The 23,492-nt window shown below is 37.7% G+C and overlaps 1 protein-coding gene across 2 annotated transcripts; it reads right to left on the bottom strand.

Annotated features, from left to right (window-relative positions):
- Positions 1-431: 431 nt before the first annotated feature.
- On the bottom strand, positions 432-22,900 carry LOC142497515 (transmembrane protease serine 11C-like). Of its 2 annotated transcripts, none has more exons than XM_075605397.1 (12): positions 21,606-22,900; positions 20,362-20,484; positions 17,877-17,989; positions 16,896-17,029; positions 15,735-15,802; positions 12,903-13,066; positions 11,701-11,739; positions 7,904-7,939; positions 5,426-5,594; positions 3,832-4,091; positions 3,218-3,360; positions 432-2,170 (listed from the first exon to the last, which is right to left on the bottom strand). In XM_075605397.1, the coding sequence occupies exons 3-12, from the start codon at positions 17,977-17,979 to the stop codon at positions 2,009-2,011; spliced, it is 1,278 nt and encodes a 425-aa protein (XP_075461512.1). In that variant the 5' UTR covers positions 17,980-17,989; positions 20,362-20,484; positions 21,606-22,900; the 3' UTR covers positions 432-2,008. The 2 variants fall into 2 exon arrangements, with proteins under 2 accessions (XP_075461512.1, XP_075461504.1); XM_075605389.1 differs by having other exon boundaries at positions 20,254-20,484; positions 21,606-22,899.
- Positions 22,901-23,492: the final 592 nt, after the last annotated feature.

Here is a 23,492-nt window from a genome sequence, read left to right on the forward strand (position 1 = left end):
ATGGGGTTGTCTGTATGATAATAAGGGTGCTTCAGGGAAGACCTGTTGCAGTCTTGTATCTTCCTGGAGGATGGGTTGTAGTTTCCTGGCGATCTTGCGTAGGGCTCCTAGGTGTGGGTTATATGTGACCACCAAAGGTACCCTGTCACTTGTCTCCTTCTATATCTATATATATATATATATATATATATATATATATATATATATATATATATATATATATTAGATGCAGTTTTTATGTATCACTATGTTTCCCTGATGAAGGGGTATTAATCCCTAAAATTTTGTGCGTTCTCTAGATTTCTGCTCAAATAAAAGACGAAAAGGTTTTCACATACATTCGAGTAAAAAAGTCTTTATTCGAGTGTTACAGATTCATTATGATTTACAACTCTTTTATAGAAACAAAAAAAAGGCTTAAGAATGTCTTTTTTAATATAAATAAATACATAACTAATTAAATAAATACATAAATAATTAAATAAATAACAAGGAAATATACCAACCAAATAAAACATTGGAAGACTATAGATGAAAAATTGACAAAATAATAGTGTACACTAAATAAAACACACATAAATATAATGGTTTCTACTTCAACAGTTTAATAAAAATTGGCAACCAAAAATGGTCATTTCCTAAGATATTTGTCATATATTTGTAGTCCCTGGAAGCAGAAGGCCCTGATGATTTCAGCAACCACCGACTGCACACATTCACTCCATGGCTGCTGTACAGTGTGAGGCAACAGGTGCAACACACTGTATTCCAGCTTTGTGAGAAAAAACTCAAATACTTCACCTTTCAAACCAAGAGGTAACTCTCAATGTATTACATCCTGGCACATTTTTATAAATATATAAATAAAATAAATAACCCGAGCCTAGAGAAAAACATCACTGACTCATTTTGATGAGTAATTCATTATCCTGTATAACAGGAACCGAAAAAGTTTAACTCCGTTATAAAGACTAAACACAGCAGATAAATCATCTTTCACATTTTGGTGCCAAAATGCCATAATTGCATATTGTGATAGTGCTAAGATGGTAAATATGCTATTTAGCCTACATGATAGACATACACTGTGAAATATTTCCACGTCATGATGGCCATGGAAGTAAATCCACTACTCAATATGCTAGATGCCGTGTGGGGGGAAAAACACCTCTTTAAATTGACCTGAAAATGTAAATAAATAACAAAAATGTATGTACAGTATTTAACAGATGCAAAGTGATTTAAAGTATATTCATTTGTACTATACTTCATGATGTTAATATGGGGAGTGACTATATTCTGATAAATTGCCAGTGTTACACATTTATTACCCACAAGCTTGTGAGCCAATTAACGAAGCACTTCTTTTTTTGTCATTAATTGATTTTGGGTGTCGCCATTGAACTCTGGTACTCACAGTTTGGAAAGAAATTGACTTTTAAATAATTCTTGTCCCGGAGAACAATATGGCCACTGTGATCAGTCGTACTCTAGTGACCCATGGAGAGCCATGACATCATCAGAAGTGACATCACAGCTGTGCCTTAGTGACCACAGACAATCCTTTAATTTAAAAAGGTTACTGTTTTGGCACTGGGATTACTATGGTTCTTCTTTTTCGGCACCACGTGAAACAAATAATATCTATGAAAAAAAAATTATGGGGAGGATTAAAGGATAATGACCGTCTTCCTCAGAGCGTTTTGCGACAGTCTTTATGAATGAATAGGCATGTTCTTTCCTTTAACTCTAAGCACATTAAGACAAACAATGATACTGCATCCTTGGTAATTATATTTTTTGCCGCACCACACATTGAGGATGACAATGTATTTACACTTGTTGCTGCTGTTGGTTCCAACATGGGAGTTGAATTAACTGCAAAAGTCTTCTTTGTATGAGAAAGTCTCTCATTGTGCTAAGAAATCAGGTAGTCATAAAATAATATAGTGCTAGTTAAGTATATTCATATAGTCTTTGATTTCCATATGCTCTCCTCAGTGGTGCTTCAGACACCTGTCTTTTCCATTATCCAGTTCCGTAAAAAGACAATGTTGGAATAGACACCTGGTTTGTTGGGTCGGGCACATCCATATCCAAAGCTCACCACTCCAATAAGAAACCATGTGTTGTCAGATGTTGGGGTAACCAGAGGGCCTCCGGAATCTCCCTATGGCAGAAAGAAAATATAAGTGGATTAGTTTAAATCTTCTTGATTGAAAGACATGCTCAAAAATAATAAACTGTTGCTACCAATTATTTTGAGAGAATAGGACAATTAGAGTTACCCTTTCGTGAACAAAATAATTGTTACAGGTTGTGATACATTTGAATGGACCAGGAGAAGGGTTCTTCATAGTTGAAATTTGAGTATTCAAGTTTTTGAAACCTCACAGGTCTCTTCCAATACACTCAATGAACAACCTGTGAGGTTTTTAAAGCACTGTATACTATAATGTCATGCCATGCTTCCTTAAAAAAGTATAACAAACTACATTTCTCCAGGACCAATATGACTACTAGAACTTTGAACTATTTATAGATAACACATGCAAAAGAGCTTGCAGCTTTCTGACTGGAGAAATAATTCACCAGGCTGAAATCATCCCCTTAGGCCTAAAAACGTATTCAACTGAAACAATCACCATGTTGCCACATTGTAAAAAGGAGAATCTGGTAATAGTAAGATGTTTGGTTCAAATACTACAAATATCTTCGCATTAATCACTGGTTGCTAGAAAAAGTGGAAGGATCTGCAAAGGAGTAACATTATGTAGATTTATTACAATAATAAAGCATGGGAAGTGAACAGTTTTTTTTTAAAAATAGGCATTGTGGATGCATGCCATTCTAAGGGGAAAAGAGACTATAACCTATATTATTATGATGATGAGCTACAAAACTCATATGCTTCTTGTAACCACAGAGTACTACATAATTTCCAAGAAATTGGTATCTGGATTTGGACCATCAGTGTCCTTCTACTTTGCCTATTATATCTCTGAATCATACTAACCTATGAGGTGGGAGAATGCTATGTGACAAAGTTTCCCCTTGCTGCAGGTAGTAAAATTAAATTGGGAATGCTAACAGCAACAGAATACAAAAAACAACTAATATTCAAAGAAAATTCCTCCCCACAATGCTAGTCTGTCTATAAAGTGTGTAGACCCTTCATAATGCTTCCCATGGGGTCACCCGAATATTCAAGACTCACCTGACATGAGTCAATCAGTCCAGCTATATAACCAGCACAGATCATTGCCGGCGTTATTACATCTCCATACAACTGGGGACTGCTGCATATACTTGAATTAATGGTCTTCACTTCGGCCTGCTGTAGAACTGGAGATACTGCCCCTAAAAACAAAACATGGCCCATTACTCATTGCTTAGTATTTTCACATCAGGTTTGAACAGAAGAGGCACATGGAATGGTTGCTGTTGGTGTGAGCTGTGTTGTGGAGATTGCAGTGGGAGCAATGAAAAAAAAAACAGCAACGATGGTAAGAAATGTTAAAGAACATTAAATCTGTATTTTATCGGTCCTATACTGATATGTAATTTCTCGTTGATTTTCTGAGCATGTCACTGATCAAGGGTCAGTCTGACCCATCTCACCCATAAGAAATCTCAGACTTAGATTTTTAGAGTTTCACCAATAAAAATTAAAACTTCTCCATTAAATCTCTTTGTGATACAGAATCCCTAAATGTCACTGATTTTGGTACTTTACTGCTTATTCTTAGTGTGTGTATTTACGCATAATTTTGACTTTAAATGGGAAGTGTACGTTCGAGTTCTAATAAAAGAGATTTAATTAATACTAACCTCCATCACTAAGTGCTCCCCATCCAGTGATAAAACATGATGTGTCATCAGGGAAGATATCAGACGTCTCCGGTAGACACACTGGCCGAATATTCCTTGTAAATTGGACTGGAGTGGACAGTCTCACAAGTGCAATGTCATTTACTTGTGTTTCACTGACGTAATTTTCATTGATAATAACTTCCTGGATTTTTAATCCAGATTTGACATTTGAAGAAATTGTTTCTAGCACCACTGTCCACGACTTCCAATCCTTGTATCTGAAAAAACACGAAGGGATTATGTACAGTAATCAGTTTAAAGATAACATTAAGAGTGTTTTGCAGCCGCAGTAGTAGCAGGCTTGTCACTCACTGCAACAGCGTGGGTGTCAAAGTGCACGACAAAGATTAAGAGATAATAAATGAAACAGCTTCCATCCAGCCCACACGTATGTGATGCAGAGAACTGAAAGGATTATGGAACCAGCATTTACACATGGGGATCGGGGCGTGATGGAACAAGGCCAGGGATGGGCAATTCCAGTCTTCAAGGGCCACCAACAGGTCAGGTTTTCAGAATATCCCTACTTCAGCAAAGGTGGCTCAAACAGTGGCTCAGCCTTCGACTGCACCACTTGTGCTGAAGCAGGTGTATATATTTAAAACCTGACCTGTTGATGACCCTTGAGGACTGGAGTTCCCACCCCTGAACTAGACAGTATGGATTATCACTACTTTGGTTTGTACAAACCCAAAGCACTATTACTTTTTTACCTAAACTTCCACTTTCTTCTTTTTCAAGAAAAAGAGATACAGTATACATTTAACAAAAATGTCAAACTTCCTGTTTTAAAGTATACAGTAGATAATGCATACGCGTCCTAAAATGGCGTCAGAAAATGTATGCCCCAAAGATTTTCAAGAATTTATAAACCTGTTATAACAAAGTGTACAGTTACTTTTTTTGTTAGATGCTTGACTTTTGTTTGCACAATGTATAGACTTTGGAAGGATATTTAACATGTCCTACTTAAAGAGACAATCCAAGCGGCACTTTACATTTATTTTTTGTTTTTGGAGTTTTAATATATGCAACCTTTGATAACCATCAAAGGAAAACTATTTCCCTAAACTGTCGATCTCCCGTGATCGATCAGCAAACATCCTGCTTCACAGGGTTCACTAAATGACTGCCTTTCAGTTTCAAGCAATCCTTCAGTCAGTATAACTCAACGGCTACAATGTATCCTTATATTACTAAGGTAACATTGTCTATTGTTACAGTTTGCAGCTCAAACTGCTGGGAATATTGGTAACAAATTATCATAAACAGGAAAGTGTTGCAAATATCTTGCACTGCTAAGGGAGGTGGGCTAAACCTTTTATAGAAATAAAAAAATGATTCAAACTAATTCAAAATGGCATTAAGAGTTGACTAAATCAAAAAATGCAGTAAGTATTATCAAATACTACAGAAGTTATTTATTAAAAAAAAAAAAAAAAAACATGTAGGATATTGCTTGGAATGCCCCTTCCAGACATTGCGGGGAATAAGCTGACAAATATTCATGTTTGGCTTTACACTAAGTAAGAAAACATAGGTATCATCTTACATATCAAAACAGTGAGCAGCAGTCACGAGCCAGGTATCGCTGATCAGAGTGGCTCCGCATTCGTGTACATCATTCAGTCGTAGGCTGGCCTGCCAAGGCCATGCACCCAGAGTCGCATTTGTTCCTCCAACTATTCTGCTTAAAGAATTCACGCTTCGTTTACCACAACCTGTTCAAAAAGAAAATGTGTCATTGTTACAAACTGTTACACATAATGTAGTTTCTTATTTTCCCCTTTAGCCAAATTGTACAAGTAAAACAGAATGTATAAAGTGTAATGAAAATAGATTAGTCATACAGTGGGTTGTAAGACCTTAGAATTGGTCAATATGGGAATTCTTCGTTAATTAAATCATGCGCTTTCTGGTCTCTTATTTCACTCTAATTTAAATTAAGGGGATCATTTAAAACATTTTAAAGTGTTACTGCAGGTTTGTAAAAAAAAAAAAAATGATAACAATTCGCGATACTTTATGAGTAAATATGAAGTCAAGACTTGTGCTCCTTATAAATATTATTAAATTCATGAAGTAAGGGTAGGCATATTCACTAGAGTTTTGTTTTTTTTTGCTCTGTTTTGCTAAAACTCTGATTTTGGATTTGTGCAGCGAAATGCTAAAATAGCACAATAAACCATGATTTTTTTTTAAATACAAATAAGTATAAAATCATAAAACAATTTGAAAATTAAAATACAACCACTGAAAAATATAAATGATTGCAAAATATATGAGGATATCTAGGTATAGGTGACACTATACCAGAGAAAGAGATTGATGATGCCCATAAGCAACTAGGGGAACAATACTACATACAGTACTCCATAGCAGCCGTTTGGACTGTTTTTTTTTTTTTTTTACTAAAAATCCCCATTGACTTCTTCAGGTGGAAAAATAGGGTTTTGCTGGAGGAGGTGAGATGGGAAGGAAGAAAGGTAAATTATTGATGATAATTGATTATATACTTCTAACTATATTAACGTGTATGGAGAGGTAAAATATATTAATATTATTAAAGTTTAGATATTTCACATGTATCTCAGGCTTGTTCACATGTATGTCACCACACGGTGTATAGATAATTTTGTTGGAGGTATATAATATATAGTTAATGAGCACCCCCATTGGTCTCCTCTGAAAGCTCCATTTCACCGACCAAAGGGAGGTGAGATTTCTCACTGTCAATTTCCAGCAGGTATAGCAGCAAATTGAGTGAAATGGGCATGTAATTGAGGTGTTTAACTGCAATTTTTATTTGACAAAATTGGAGTTTAAGGAATAGTACCTAATGAGTTTGGGGTCTTAAAAAAATTACCACAAGTTGAGACAATCCAAACAGGCAAATTGCCCGTTTTTACAGTCGAATTATGCATAGGTCATTTCTATTGAATTAAATAAAAAGTGTAAACATTTTCGGTCTGAAATGTTTTTGCAATTCCCAAGCTGCCTCATCAGAATTTATTGAAAAAGGCTCTTAAAAGCAGACTGCATCCTTTTAAAAATATTCCTTAAAAATTTTAAGAAATGTGATTTTTCGTTAGTGGTAACGGAGGTGTCCCGATCTCTCCTCATGAGTGTCAGGAGGCAGCTATCTTTGATTCACAATGTTATATATGATGTTGGATGGCTGAAATACATTGTGCTTCATTACTAATCTTGTTGGCTTTTGCTCCTGGCACAAAAATAAACACAACTGAGGGACACATTACCAAAAAAAACACAGGTCAGGAGTTACCGGGAGACACTACCATCTAAAGTCAAACTATTCCGTCCACAAACATAGATCCAGGGCCAGCATTATCAAATGAATCATTGAATTTGTAATCACAATGAAATGGTACAGTACTGGTTGTACAAAGAGACTAGGGTTGCAAACACAATGAATTCATTGATAAAAGGTGTGGCTCTGGATTTTGGTTTGTTACTTCTCCTGAAACTCCCCAAACCTTTAATTTGCTTTCTTCTTATCATTGTTATACCTCAGCAGGAAGGGAAATTATAGATTTTTTTTCCTGTTCCAAAAGACGTAGAAGTCACAGAGTTTATAATGAATCTCAATCTTCAGCCATCTGATATCATAGATGACATCAAAAATATTAGATGCCCCTTGAAAAGAATCTTACTTATTTTTGTGGAGCTGTTATGTTTTTGTTTAGGTCATCAGAATTTTGAGAATAAATATTATAATGGAAAAGAGGCTGTCTACTCACTTCAAAGCCAAGTGACATTATTTATCCTTGTGTGTGACTGTACCTCGGGATTGGTCATTATTAATCCTCTAAGTGTTAGTCCACGCAAGGACCCTTTCTCATCTCCTTTGTCTTTTACAGCACAGGGCATGTGCAAAGTGAATCATATTATTGCTTTAGTAATGGATAAATTACACTGTTACAGTAAATAGAAGATCTTAAGTGCTTGTGGTACAGTATGTTAGTAGTTGAGTTTGCACAAAATGTAATTGTGTCCACTTGATACACACCTGTAAACTTCCCTTGAATGGAGCCAGTTGCGGGAGCTGAAATTGCAATTGAAAGAAAACACATGGAATTAATGGAATGCCCAATAATAACAGCTGCTGCCCCTCACAGCCCATCTGCAAACACTAGCAGTGAATTCAAGGACACACATAGGCAATCACTGAGGGTAGAAGGAGTGAATACTGCCCAGTATAAATGTATATATATATAAATATATATAGATAGCCTAAGTATATCGACATGAAGGTTTGTGCTACTTTTTATCACAAAAATTGCACGATAAAAATTTGAATATTATCATAGGCCCCATAATTTCTTAAGGTATTTCATGCTTGTGACACCAAATTTGGAACATTTGACCTGTATACTGTAATGGTAAATAACCATCTAACCATTGTTCGGGATCTCCAGCAACAAGCTCTATAAAGATTATGGTAGGCATCCTAGACGTGTTCTGGTTCTAGTAGATGCATTTTACATTACATGAAACAGTTAAAGATAATTTGTAAAGACATGTCAAAAACAGTACATGATTCATGTAATTATTCAAAAAGGATTTCAGGTTCATTGGTACTACTTATCTAATGCAGCGAAGTCCCACCCACCCATGTTTTTACCCATGAGGGATGTCGGCGATGGAAAGAAAGATTGCGAGTCTGCTCTGTTTTTTGTCGCAGCTTAGGGAATGTGTTAGCGGGAGTTACTCTGGGAGACTCAGTCAGTGTTGGCTCCTGGAGGGAGGTCTCAGACTTCAGAAGTATTTTAGTTGGAAAGGCGTTACCATTCCAGACTGGGCAGCTGGAATGGTAGTGACCTTCTGGGTGGAATGCAGTACCATTCCAGACTGGGCTCAGTTGGTGTAGTAGTGACCTTCCGATGAGGGCTTTGTGCATTCAGACTAAGGTACTGAATGGCTAGATGAGCATGAGCTGACAGGTTCCCTCGAGCTCTGGTAGATGTGAGCAGAGCAATCTGACTGGGTCCCTAGTTGGAAATAAATATGCTATATTTATCTGTTGTAATAAATAAACCTGAGGCCGTTAATTTCTCCCAATAAGTTGTATGGTGTGTTTATTGGGAATGGGAGATGGGTACAGCTCGAGGATAAGTCAAGCATGCAGATGGTGAGGGCTTAAATACAGTGGAATTGTATTCAAAAAGTAAACTAAAGACTTCTACAAAAGATCTAGCACAATGAATTGCTGCTGCTGCTTCTTTATGTCAGATTGTAATTACAGATCCTGTTCTCAAAACTGCCATCTGTACATTTTGCAGAGCCTCCAAGTGATTATATATGTACTGTATACATTATGGAAAGCAGCACACTGGCACTGTTATTCGCTGGTCTGCAACCCATACCAGAAATGGACACAGTAAACTAGAAGGGGTCCCACCAATGATGTATAAATAGTATCATCTGCCATTTAAGGCTACATTACTGTTTACAAAGTTCTGTAAACACCACATCCTCCAACATATTCTAACATGGATGTAGAACCCATAAAAGTTAAAAGCTCAGACATTTCACAAGTTCAGCAGAATATAGGCATGTGGATGTCTATGTGTATCTTTTGTACATGTGTGAGTGTGCATGGGCTCTGTGCATCATTGTGTCTATATTTAGACTGTGTATCAGTGCTTTTGTGTGTGCATCAGTGCATTAATATGTATGCAGCAAGCAAAGTGTCCTAATGTGTATTATTGGGTTTTGGTGAATTTGTGCAGTGATTAAGACCATTAGGGGTCAGCAGCGCACAAATAGCAACAAGCATCTAAACGAATACCCCGGTTTAAGGACACTCATTTTAAGTACACTCGCGTGTAAGGACATATCGCCCAATAGGCAAACGTCAGCTCGCGCATGCGTCTGTCAGCACGTCCTCAACAGCAATACCGGCTCCCTACCTGTACCGAAGCTGCGCGCAAGCGGGGAGACTATAGAGCCTGTTACAAATGCGTTATTTATATCCGTTATGCACGTATATGATGATTGCAGTACAGTACATGCATCGATAAGTGGATAGAAGGTAGTGCTTCACTTTAAGTACATTTTCGCTTTACATACATGCTCCGTTCCCATTGCGTATGTTAATGCGGGGTATGCCTGTATTCTGTTCTGGCAGCAAAGGGGTTCCAATCTGTACTTGCATTATATTTGCCTTGGTTTGTATTACAAATTTACGTGACTATGCACTGAATTGTAGCTGTCACATATATGACCACACCTCAGCCTTATTTAGCCAAGTTCTTCTGCATTCTACACTGCATCTATAACCTGGAAAGCTAATTCTGCTGTCAATCATCATGTCACCTGTAAAAAGACATGCTTTCTCTAACAGCACAGCTATAATGGCAGTAACAGAGACATGAAAAGGCACCAGCCCTATTATTGAGCTTCAGGGCACTTCACTTCTCACTTTATTTAGTTTAATGAAATGTCCTAACACCTGTCCCTCAAGTAACGCCCGGGTTTTTTTATTGGCACCGGAGCCTTCAATTTATTGCTAACTACAGAGAAATTATTTACTCTTGTTTTCACTATAGTGTAGTGATCGCGCTCTATTTTTAAAACATATGCTTCTGAGATATATATATACATATATATATATATATATATATATATATATATATATATATATATATATATATATATAACAAATGGGTTCACACGTTATACTTTTTATAGGCAAAATCTACATCCAAATTGGCCAGATTGCTGAAAACTAAAACCTACTTAACACTAAGACAAAATATACAGCATAATAAACACACCCATACATTGCCTAATACAAGCTCTGGAAGTTTAACAGCAAGGAGGATGATTTCGATAAACATCCCATGTGCTTTGCCAGTAATATCCCATGTATTACAAGCGTGTAATAGGAAGAACACTTCAGAGGGACACAAGTTTACTAATTAAAAAACACCCTGTTTTTATTTTTTTCTTCTTTAAAATAGGCGTTGGCTCATCATAACCTCTGTGGATTATGCTTTGTGTCAGGGAATGTAGAACACAAATTTATTGATCCCACCCTCTTAACCAAGAGCTTGGATTTCTGATAACAATCAAGTTATTCATTGAATGACCTAAATCTCAACTAGTTTGTGGAAATTACAACATTGGTATGTCAGAATTACTTCTTTTTTTTTTTTTTACAGTGTGAGATCCATGGGGAGCCCTTGAAACTGAAACGCATTATTTTCAGCTCCAGGGACCCACCAGAGGCTTTAAAAAAATTGGGGGAGTCAAAGGGGCAGGAATGCGGATTTAATAAAAACATGTGAATTGGTATTTTAACTTTGGCTACGTGTGCCTCAAGAATCAAAGAAATCAAAAATGAAATGTACATTGTGGGACAGAGATATCGTATTTCTTTGCGCCTTAGTTGAGTGTAACAATTCCTTTAACACAATAATTGTTCCTTTTTACATGTTGGATCGATCACCCTAACTTTCCATTACATGACAATTGAAAATGAAACCAGATGAATCTTACTAGTTTTGCTTACATGACAAAAATATGTAGTCATATAACAGTACCTCAAAAATGACATCCATAAATTAATAAAGTAATCCTCATTGTCTCGAATAACATGTGTATCCCACAGCATGGGCACCAACAGGAATCCACAAGGAAATCTGTTGTGGCTTCCTATTGATTTGCGTGATGCTGGAGCTCTAAACCTGCCTGAAAAACTGACAGCCCCTCCAGAGGAAGGCAGCATTATAATAATTTAATAACAGTAGGACTGTAACTCAACGCAACAGATTCTGGAAGAAATATAGCTCATGATCTTACCTCTGTAGGACCGTTTCATTACAGCAGTGGCAGAGATTCCTAAAAGAGAAAACAGAATGAGATTGTGCTGAGCAATGTGTTGCATTCCCCTCTTGCAGGGAGTTATCATTAGAAATAAAGTTATGAACTTTTTAAATATTTAGTATCAGGTTTTTTTGTGATGATGGGAAACTGCTATAACTCATTTCTTTTACTTCACAGAAAACCTGAGGGTAAATAGAAAACCACGACTCCCTCCACCCAACGCATGAACATAAATGGCTGTTTTGATCTTTGACGCAATGAATCGGACTTAAGGGACACTAAGGTTCAGCAGTATAGTAACTTTGGGTCGGTGCCTGAAGTGGGTGTAAGTGAGAGGGTATTGTAATATTATACAGTAAGATGAAACTCTATTTTATACACAAACAGCCCTTATTCAATATGCTATAAACCCGATTCCCCATGCTGGACAAGGCCATAATCCCATTCATTTGAATGGAGCTTCACTCTTGTCTAACACCTTAGTTTTTTTTACCCATTGTATAACTAAATGTCCCCAATGCCTACAATCATGTTCAGTTTGCATAATTTCTGCAAAATTTTTGCGTGTTTATCTGAAGTGTAAAAATGCAGGAGAAAGGGAGAGCTAATCTATTTTATCTAACCAGTTAATGTATTCAACTTATTGTGAGACATTTTGAATTAAGAATGTTATGTGCACATACTGTGTAAGCGGATTTTTAATATGTGCATATATAATAGTTTACATATCTTTGTATATTTTATTGTTATTTAAATATGTCTCACTAGGAGTTGAGTACTGTAAGTTACCCGGTGTAGTTGGGAAAGAGGAATTTTATTTTTTATAGCGTCTCTCTCAAACATTTGAAAGTGTTAACGGTCTTTCTAAATTTTTACACGTGACTAGAAATACAATATTTGACAATTTTGTGGACTTGTTGGAAAGTTGAGCCCATCTTTATCCCTGGGTTCACAAAAAGTAATGAACAGTGTATAAACTGTACGTTCTCCCTACTTACCACTTAGACTGCAAGGTCTTCGGGGCAGGGACTCCTTTTCCTAATGTTACTTTTGTCTCAAGTGATTATTCCCATTTTGTTTTATATTATTATGTCCCATCTATTACTGCTGTGAAGCGCTATGTACGCTATATAACTAAAGATATACATACAGACATACAGCATACATAAGAAACTTGCCTGTTAATTGAAGAGAGGCCGGATCAATAACAAAAGGTGTCCCAGAGGTATTTTTCAAACTTTCAAAGAATATCTTCTGGACGGGGTCAGTTGTTGATTGTCCAATCTTAGTAGGGTTAGTGACGTAAAATAATAAAACAAACTCTGGCACAACACTTCCAGGGCTGGAAAAAGAAACAGATATAGGTTATATCAAAACCATGCAACTCTTCAATTTATCAATTCTAAAATGTTTCCCCCTTTTCAAACACAAGGAGCATTTTTGTAGGTTCTTCTCATTAGAAGTAGACAGCAGACTTGGCAATGTAAATAATTAATTAGAAGTTGGGGGATACGATGAATGACATGCTAAAAATAAAACATACAGTACAGATGTAGCCAACGCTTTGCACCATTTATCGCACAATAATGTGATTCCGCTGCTGCTAGTTTTAACACATTATTGTGTGATTTGCCATTCAATACAATGGAGCCGCCAGTTGCAAAATCAAGCAATTTAGTGCCTCACCACATGACAACGAGTGCAGTAGCGTTGACTACGTGTGTGCAAGCGTTATGACAAGCGCATTAAAAGGGCAGCCCCGCCTAGAACCAAAGTCAACAGGGACAGAGGAAGCGATCCAAGCTGGAAAAAGCAGCAAATCTGCAGGCGTGATGTAGCGGCTGCGTCATAGGGCCCCTGGAGTGCCAGACCACATGACACAGTGACTATCCCTTGGGTCACCCAAAGGTATAAGCAGGGGCCTTCAATTAAGAACAGCTGTTAATGAAACTATAAATTGGATGCTATCGCTAGTACAGGAGATGGGCTATTTAATGCCATGTGGGGAGTGAAGTAGTTAGAGTTTGGGAAGAGTTACTGCAAATATTATAAACAGATAGGAATCATTAATCAAAGTCAGTCAATTGCACAATTTGGGCAAAGCAGATTACAAAAATAACTGCATCAGATTTATCATTGGGAAAAAATACAATTGCTTAAATGCACTGTTTTTTGCTCAGTTTTGTCCCGGTCTTGTAGCTAGGAGACAATAAAACATTTTGAAAGATATGTCTAAAAGTTTCCCAGTTAAAAATCTGGTGTTGTAACATCGGATTTCCCCACTTTTTGCAACTGAGAGATTTTGATATGTAACTCCCACCCCCAAAGGTGTAAGGCTATTCTTTACTTCCCTTGTACTTGACGTAAACATACCCGTTATACCGATCTCTCTCATACCGATGTCTGTAGTTAAGAAACTTGATCAACAATTTATTCAATATTATATTTAACACCTCCAGGGAAGAAAATTACGTCCATGTAGATGTACATATCATGACTGATGCATAGGCAGCTGTATACTGTACCAATGGTTCCATGTGCAAAATGGGGGCAAAATATAAACTAAATGCACCCGGAAAAATAAATAAATATTGTAAGCAGCTCTCTATATTATAATAATCATTGCACCAGGAAATAATTGGGAGCTATTTCTCAAAGTCTCCCTAGTGAAAAACTGGTGCAAATTCCTCCTTAGACATACAGTAGCAAATGAAATAATCCAATTTAAATCAATTCTTAATTGAAAAAATGTCTTGAAGTGTTTTAGTATACCTTGCAACCAAAACAGATTGATAAATACCACCCGCCCTCCCTTTTAACATGTACATAAAACATTATTGGGAGTAAAAGTAACACAAAAACACACTGAAGTGCACAGAAATGAGAAAGAACACTTTTGAGCACATTCACATCTCAGACAGGTAACAAACCTGACTTCATAATCACACAGGATACTGTACATGGCTTACTGAATTCTGGGTAATAACATGCAAATGAGCCCTCAGAGCATTAGTTTATGCATCAAATCCACTTTTACGTGGAGGCCTGGAACCTCATGCCTGTTGTTTAACACAGCTTTTAGAGCAAAGCCAGGGTCAGAGACGTACATGGCCAGCAAACCGATGGCAGGTTTGTGGACCGGCCTGAGGAATGTGAACATGCTCAAACATACTCTATGGAGGCCTTCTGTCAATTTTTTTTACTCCCCTTCTTTGTGTACCTAATATGTAGCTGCAACCGGCTCCACAGCCAAATGCCAGTAACCATCCTCCAACTGAGGGACCCAACAGGTGGAAAAGTTGTCTGTGAGTAGGTTTACTTGCCATGCACTTTTTTACCATGACTGTGCTGTATAACAGCGAGAACAAGCTTAAAAGGATCCATGTTAAAGTGAATTAGAAACAACAAGTGATGTGCTAAGTGCTTATTTGCATATCATTACCAAAAATCCCTGGCTGCAGTGAGGGCACTGTATGCTGTGTGATTATTGATTAAGATGGGTTTGGGAATCTCCCTGAGCAGTGGCGGATTTCCAAATACGCCGCCCTTAAGCACTTGCCTGTGTCTGCCGCCTCCTTTCTGCTGCCCTGCTTCTCCTTCAGAATCCAGCGTCACATTACGCCGCAGACGTCACCAACATGATGTCGCAAGGCATCACGTTAACATGGTAACACGACGTCATGACATCAGCTCAGCCATGGCAACGAGACTCCGTGTGATGTCTGTGGCGTCATTTGACGCTCTATTTTAAAGGAGAAGCATGGCGGCAGAACGAAGGAAGCAGGCTCAGGCAAGTCCTTCCATTAGGTCCGAATGTGCGGCAAATGCATATTTGCCACCCCAAAATTTTGCCGTTTTAGGCCCAGGCCTAATGGGAAATCTGACACTGTCTCTGAGACATGCGAATGTGCTCATATGTGTTCTTTTTCATTCCCTTCAATATATAATCCATTTAGGGACTATTAAAGATACAATATAAAACAGAATAGGCAGATATGTAGGTAACATACCTTAGGCTGATAACTTGCGACATGTTGTACTGGTTTCTTAGGTCTGAATTTTCGAATGTCGTGTCAAGCTGTTTTTTTTTTTTTAAAAGAAAGTCATAAAAATAAATTAATTTGAGCAGGAGTCAAAGCAAATAAACGGGTGCAGATCTTTTGATAAAGGATTGCACCACTCTTGCCTGGATACTATTATCTTGACATATTAGGGTTCATTTATCAGTCTCCCAGTGGAGTTTGTTGGTAAATCTGGTGCAATTTGTTCACCTGTTTTTCCCCAGAGTTAACGTGGGAGGTCTGATAAATAACCCCCATTGAAGCTTAGAGATACAAGTTGGAAATGTATCGCTAAGATCCCCGTTCATGGCAAAAACATCCATTAAATCCCCTTAAACAAAACTACCATGTAAAAAGTACAATATCCACTGCAACACAAGCAACCACATTTTGTACAAAAAGGATAAAGTATATTAATGTATACAGTACAATGTGTGTGTCATGTGATACCTCACCTAATTATTACTGGCAAAGTCCCATATATCAGTAATATATATTTGTGCATTTACATCTGTAGAAATAATCAATCACTCTGACTTCCTTAGAATAATTAAATCCCCTTTAAAGTACCTGCTTTACCTAGAGGTGTCTCGTGAAAAATATTACTTTTCTCTGTGTCTACTGAATTCAAGAATATCAGCTACTTATGTTTATTTGTTTCACTTATGATGGCTTCATAATTACTATACAAACAGAGACCAAAACAACAATTGGTCTGTTTATTTGAGGCTGGATAAACAGTCTTTTCATCAAGACATTAAATAGATAAATATCGTAAAAGCTTTGGTGTACATTTAAAATAACATACATATACATATATTTTTGAAGGTATCAGTCGCCTCCATTTAACAAACAGAATGAAACATATCACTTTCCTTAGTTGCCTTTCTTCCTAACAAAGGCCTTTTAATTGGTGTTAATTCTTTATGACACTCCTGTTTAGATATTACAGCCCACGTTTACTAAGTGGTGTTCGACCATCAAACACCTTATCTCTCATTCACATGGATATACTGACAGATATCTTGTGGAAATATGCCTGTTAAATATGGGCCTATGTCCACCAGTGGCGCTGGATTGAAAGAGTAAAAAAAAAACACTTGTACTTACAAGTCTTTCAATCTGAGCTGACAATGTCCTAAATTCAGTGCTATTGCTCTGTTTATAATGATCTGTGTAGTTCAAATTAAGTATCCTGAAGGTCCCACTGTAATAGCGAGGGGAGGGGCTTTGAATCTTGGAGCCTGTGAAGGGATAGGAGACAAAAGGATTAATGGGAGAATTACATGTAGCTGGTTAAAAAGAAACAATTTCAAACTTTACTCTGCTGGAAGCCGGTGGCAGCATAATATTTGTGGCCAACTCATCACTTTAGCAGCGATCACAAGGCTTTGACCAACCTCAGCTGACATAGTATATGAAAGTGAAGGGGACACTACATTTTTTTTGATCAGTTTGAGCACTCAGTGGGTTTGCTTAGCTCCATCATCGACTAGAAAACTAATCATGAAATATCCGCTTGGTCAATAGGGTCTCTAGTGTGCCGGGCGTGCCCGTGATCTACCAGGTACGGTTATAGGGCACTGTAACAGTTAAAGATATCAGTCTCATTGACTTCCTTACAATAATTAAATCCCCTTTAAAGTAACTTTCTTACTTATTTCTATCTTAAGAAAAAATGAATGTGTTGCATTTCTCCAGGAACACTGAATTGAAGCATATCAGCTACTTATGTTTATCTGTTTGGCTAATGATGGTTTTATAATTACAGACAAAGAACAAACACAGGAGCAAAATTTACCTATGGCTTTGAGAACTGGCAAACAGCCTTGTCACTAAAAGACATTTGATAAAGATTGGAGAAGCCTTCCCAAGACTTTGCTAACCATGGGAATGTTAAACGTTTCGAAAATGATTTTAAAATACTTAATATTCTCTCATTTTAGAAATAATAAATAATGTACGTGTCTCTTATTAAACATGCCCCTGTTCTTAGTTCACTTTTGTCCTAATAGGTACTGCGTCTCTAAGCTAATTCCTTTATAACACACATTACAAATCTCAGTTTTGTTACAACATATACATTCTTACCAAGAACAACAAAAATTACGATGGCGGCAATTGCAGCACCAAGTATGATGCCGATGACCAGGCCGATAACAGCTGATGTGATCTTCCATGACAACGATGCCATAGCAATCAACCTAAAGCATGACAAAGAGTTATATGATGTAAAAGAGTACATAAGATTTCTGTTTTATATCACTAGTAATATACAATCTGTGTAATCATTTCTTTCCCACTAAAGGCAGCAATCACATTTTCTCAATGTCACCGCGTAACACATGCGGGCCACGTAAATCTTGACATTCTTTTTCTATTCCACAGATACTGTATGTACCAGTTTTTCTACCAGAAGCAATGGTTTGATGAAGAATTAACTATGTAATTAAGGTTTAAAAACATGATAAATAAAGCAGGGCTGAGAATTTTTTTTTAAAGGACTCTGCTTTGTCCCTCTATAGCACTACATTAATATAAAATAAATCTGAAACTATACCCCTGAATAGATTGAAGTAGCAATTCCCCTGAAGTACAGTAAGTATATCCACTTTTCTGCTAGCGCAACATGTAACACTCCAAAGTCATGCACTGCGAGCCCATCTGGCAGTGCTGAGGTGTCACAACCATTGGGATACAAGAGCAGAACTAAAGTTAACCCTCCAGTTCAGGATATATTCACTGGGGAAATCTTGGTATGAAAAGGGGGCACTGGCTGCAGTGAGAGAAAACCCACATGCATTATATTCAATATTCCCTTTGTTAATTCCTGGACAATAGCAATTCACCTTTACAGTGCCATAATGACGTGCGTGGTACAGCATGGTTCCTGGCGTGCCAGGGGCCCTTATGACATATCAGGTATGTCATGGGCCCTTGCCTGTTTTTTACAGGTAGATCAGGCTGACTGCTCCGACGGAGCATCTTGTACATATTGTATAGTTGGGGGTTTATTTATGTATGTTTAATAAACTTGATCTTGTATTTTTGACCTTATAGCTCACTCTGACATTATTGTATGACTCCCTAAGGTAGACGGTACATTCCTAGTTTAAATCATTGCCAGACTCAGTGTAGCCTTCTTGTCTCACTGGTCACCAGGAGACTTAAATAAATAACTCCCAGTGAAATTAGAAACCAGAATTTACATAGACTTTCCTATCATTAGAAGAATGTGATTCCAGAAAGGATCCCGTAAAACATTGTAGAATCTATTCACACTTCAGGGGAAATGTATCAACATAAAGAAAATGTGCATAGAACTTTGTTTTGACACATTGCTTAATTTTCTGCTTGCGGTTGCACCAAATGTTCATAAGTGCTTCTTACATCTGACGCAAATTGTTAGCCCGAAATTTTAATGCCACTTTTGACTTGGCGGATTTCCCACAAATACAATATTAAAACTATTAAATGTCAAAGACGGAGAAGCACAACATTTAGTATATCTCATTATATTCTGTGCGTCATGAAACTCTTCCTATTGATGCGCCACAAATCACAAGCTGCCACACACAACGCAAAAAACTTGGACACAAAGAGACGGAAGATGAAATACCGCAATTTTAGTCAATTTTGCTCCAAATTTGTCTTGATATATCACCCTCATTTAATGGTTTTACATACTACAGCCTGCAAATTATAAAGTTGTAAAACCAACGCCAACGAACTGCACCAGATTAATCACTGGGAAAACTCCATTTGCATTAAAAAAATAATTAGTATATATCATATAAATAATAAGTACAGTATACCAAAAAAACAGACATTGTAGATATTGTGCAATCTCACCATGCTACACAAGTGCAAAAAATCTGCAGATCAAAATAATATTTTATTTTCACTTAAAAGCTGATTCTTCAAAATGAATACAGACTGCCAATCAAGGGATTTATTTTCAAATACCTTGTAGCTGGGGGTGAAGTAGCTTTAAAACAATAAGTAGTGGTACTGTGTCCGGTTTTTACTAAGCATTTAAGTAAAGCTTATTGGACCTTATTTTAAAAGCTTGAAATTATATTTATGCTATAAAGGCAAAATGGGGAGATAATAATAATAATAATTTGTTCTTTTAAAAGAAAATGAAACTGCACATTTTTAATTAAAAAGTCGTGATACGTTAGTTTTGTAAATAAGTAAAATGTTGTTGCACCTCGTTCCCCCAGGTACTATCACACTTGGACTCCTGCCTAATAGACTAATTCACCAGACTTAGCAATGGCCTATTATTAACATATAAACAGGCAGCCCCCCACAGCACATAACGAACCAATACTGGAAATGTTAATCTGAAGATCAGAATCAAGGCAACACATTGATCTTATTTAGATCTCTGTATGTTCTTTAGCAGCCGCCTATCCTTCCCTGAACAATAAATCCTGCGCTAAAGGTAAATTAGAAAACGTACCTGTGGGAATCCTTCTCTTTGTACCTGGATCTCTGGCTCTCCTGATGACTTGGACTATATAGTTATGAGCGCTGGATTGAAAGAGTTAAAAAAAACACTTGCACTTACAAGTCATTCAATTTGAGCCGACAATGTCTTAAATTCAGTGCTATTGCTGATCTGTGTAGTTCAAATTAAGTATCCTGAAGGTCCCACTGTAATAGTGAGGGGTGGGGCTTTGAGTCTTTGAGCCTGTGAAGGGATAGGAGACAAATGGATTAATGGGACAGTCACATGTAGCTGGTTAAAAAGAAACAATTTCAAACTTTACTCTGCTGGAAGCCGGTGACAGCTGAGTATTTGTGGCCATCTAATCACTTTAGTAGTGATCACAAGGCTTTGATCAATCCCAGCTGATATATATGAAAGTGAAGGGGGCTCTACATTTTTTCTGATCAGGTTGAGCACTCAGTGGGATTGCTTAGCTCCATCATCGACTAGAAAACTCATTCTAATCATGAAATATCCGCTTGGTCAATAGGGTCTCTAGTGTGCCGGGGCGTGCCCGTGATCTATCAGGTACAGATGCAGCGGCCGCTATTCGAAAATTTCACGGAGCCATTTTCGTGTGCTCGGCTGTATTCCACACGACATTTACACCTATATTTATTGCGCTTGATTTGTTTGAATTTCATGGATTCTGATTTCTTTGGGTGCAATTCTTCGTGTATCCGTGGCAGAAATGAATGAATTGTAATGCGTACAATACTGTGCTACTGTGTCAATTTGCAGGTGTTTAAAACCAGAACACTAAAATGCCATTTTCTGCACTCGATAAAAACACGAGTCAACATACGTCTTAAGGTGGTAAGGTTGGAAGAAATCATGTGCCATGACATGGGTATTCCGAGGTATACAACGCGTGAAATGTTCGAATAACGGCCGCTGCATCTGTACGTCCATAGCGCACTGTAACAGGAGCACTGAATTGAAGCACATTATATGCGAACCACATACATCTAGACATTCTTTTTCTGTTTCACAGATATATGCCAGTTCTATCTGCTGATCAAAATAATATTCATTTCTACTTAAAAGCTGATTCTTCAAGATGAATACAGACTATACTTTAGTTTTGTAAATAAGTAAAAAGTGGCTTCACCTCTTTTCCCCAAGGTACTATCACACTTTAATTCCTGCCTGAAAGACTAATCCACCAGACTTAGCAATGGTATATTATTAACACATAAACAGGCAGCCCACCACAGCACATAATGAACCAATACTGGCAATGTTAATCGGAAGATCAGAATCAAGACAACACTTTGATCTTATTTAGAAATCCTGCGTTAAAGGTAAATTAGAAAACGTACCTGTGGGAATCCTTCTCTTCGTAGCTGGATCTCTGGCTCTTCGGATGACTTGGACTTTATAGTTATGAGGATCAGACACTCTTAACTGTCAGTGACATGGGCTGGACCAAAAAAAAAGTTTGTTGTAAAACCCGTCTGACAAGTCATGACCGGCAGGCGACGCATACTGTACATTTACATTTAGCAGCCGGGAAGGTTTGACATAGTTTGTTTCAGAACAGTACAAGATAAAGAGACTTCCTGGATATTAGTTGCAACAATAGAAACCAATAAAATGATTACAGTACAGTGCGCATCTTACTGGATGATGTAAAAGCCAAACTATGAGCAGGCAGATTTAAAACATTATTTTCACTTTGCTGAAGGAATTTGGTTTGTTATTGGTCTACTTGAATGACAATCATGCTGCTCATAAGGAAATTAAACACATGGGAAGTTTGATTCTCTTTAAAAAGTTCCCTCTGTTATTTCTACTGGTAACATCATGGAGCTGCTGGAGTGCCAGTGACTATGTCTTGGGTCACCCAAAGAGTTAAAGCCGCAGTCTGTTGAGCATTTTTTTTTTTAGTTCATGTTGCACTTTCACACCCTGTTTATGTATTTAAAATGTGATGCTCTGTTCAGGAGAGTTGTTTAGCATATCAAGTATCCGGGAGCTTAAAATGGAGCTCTCCCGAGAGCCCAATGCAGTCTACAGGTTACCATAGTAACATCAGAAGACAGAGATTAAATTGTTTAGATTAACTAAATTGTTAACACTAAACTTTTTATTTTTCAGAGTACATGCTAAAGGGGGGATGGGGGTTAAGCTACTAACAATATAGGAGCTAAACTCAACTTGCTGTCCAAACCACATGCTAAGGGGGCCTTCACATTTACTAATACTGTCACCTGTGCTGATGCATTTATATGGCAAATACACCATACTCTATTCAGATCAGCAACGTCAAGGAAAGTTTGTTATTCAGGTTAGATCATCTCCTGCGTCCCTATGGCATGCAGGATGTGATCTGCAGTGAAGGGAAATGGAAGGAGGACTCCTCTCTCTCGTTTCCGACCTAAGGGTCGCCGCGGTCATGTGACCACTCTTAGTCTCCGACACTTAAGGGGTTAATTTTCAACAGCACATTTTGGTGTTACAAGAAAGCAATCCACCACGTAACACTTTCTTTTGTCGCATATATTCATTTGGCACTTTTCATAACCTCACATGCTCCATAGATTTCTTTGGCCCCACAGTTTAACTACAAAAAAATCAACTAAATAATGCGGAATACTGTATACAATACATACTTAGGGGCCTGAAAAAAATAGGGGCCTGAGAAAGGTCTGAAAAAATTTACCGGCAGGGGTTTGAACTGGACAAGTTTTTGCTGAGTTGCTCTCACGGTATGCAGGAAGACCCGAACATCTGTGAGAGCAACCTGAGCAAACATGGCGAGTAGCCGCTGGCGATCTGACCTGCCTGCTGATAAGGGCTCCCCTGGCGAGCTGTAGCAGTGAGTCCGCCTCTCTCAGCGCAAATCTCGACGTATAAAAAATATTTTTACATTTAAATTTTATTAATAGTGTAAATGTGCTGGGGGTCTCCGGAGCAGAACCACGTTGGTTTCAGAACCGCATTGGCTAGCCGCTACGATAATGAAGCTGCAAGTCTCACACTCTCGCAGACTTCCTTCACTACAAATTTATGCTAACCTGTTTCAACTCTGCCCTCTCGCAAGCTAAACAAGCCTACTTTTCTGCACTAATCAACATGCACAAGTCTAACCCACGCCGACTGTTCTCTGTCTTTGATACTCTACTCAAACCACCCTCAGCTGCCTCTCCTTCCTCCATCTCCGCTCAGGACTTTGCTGACTTTTTTAAGGAAAAGGTGGAATCCAT

Source organism: Ascaphus truei, chromosome 1 (assembly GCF_040206685.1).
Source record: "Ascaphus truei isolate aAscTru1 chromosome 1, aAscTru1.hap1, whole genome shotgun sequence".
NCBI classification, from domain to species: domain Eukaryota; kingdom Metazoa; phylum Chordata; class Amphibia; order Anura; family Ascaphidae; genus Ascaphus; species Ascaphus truei.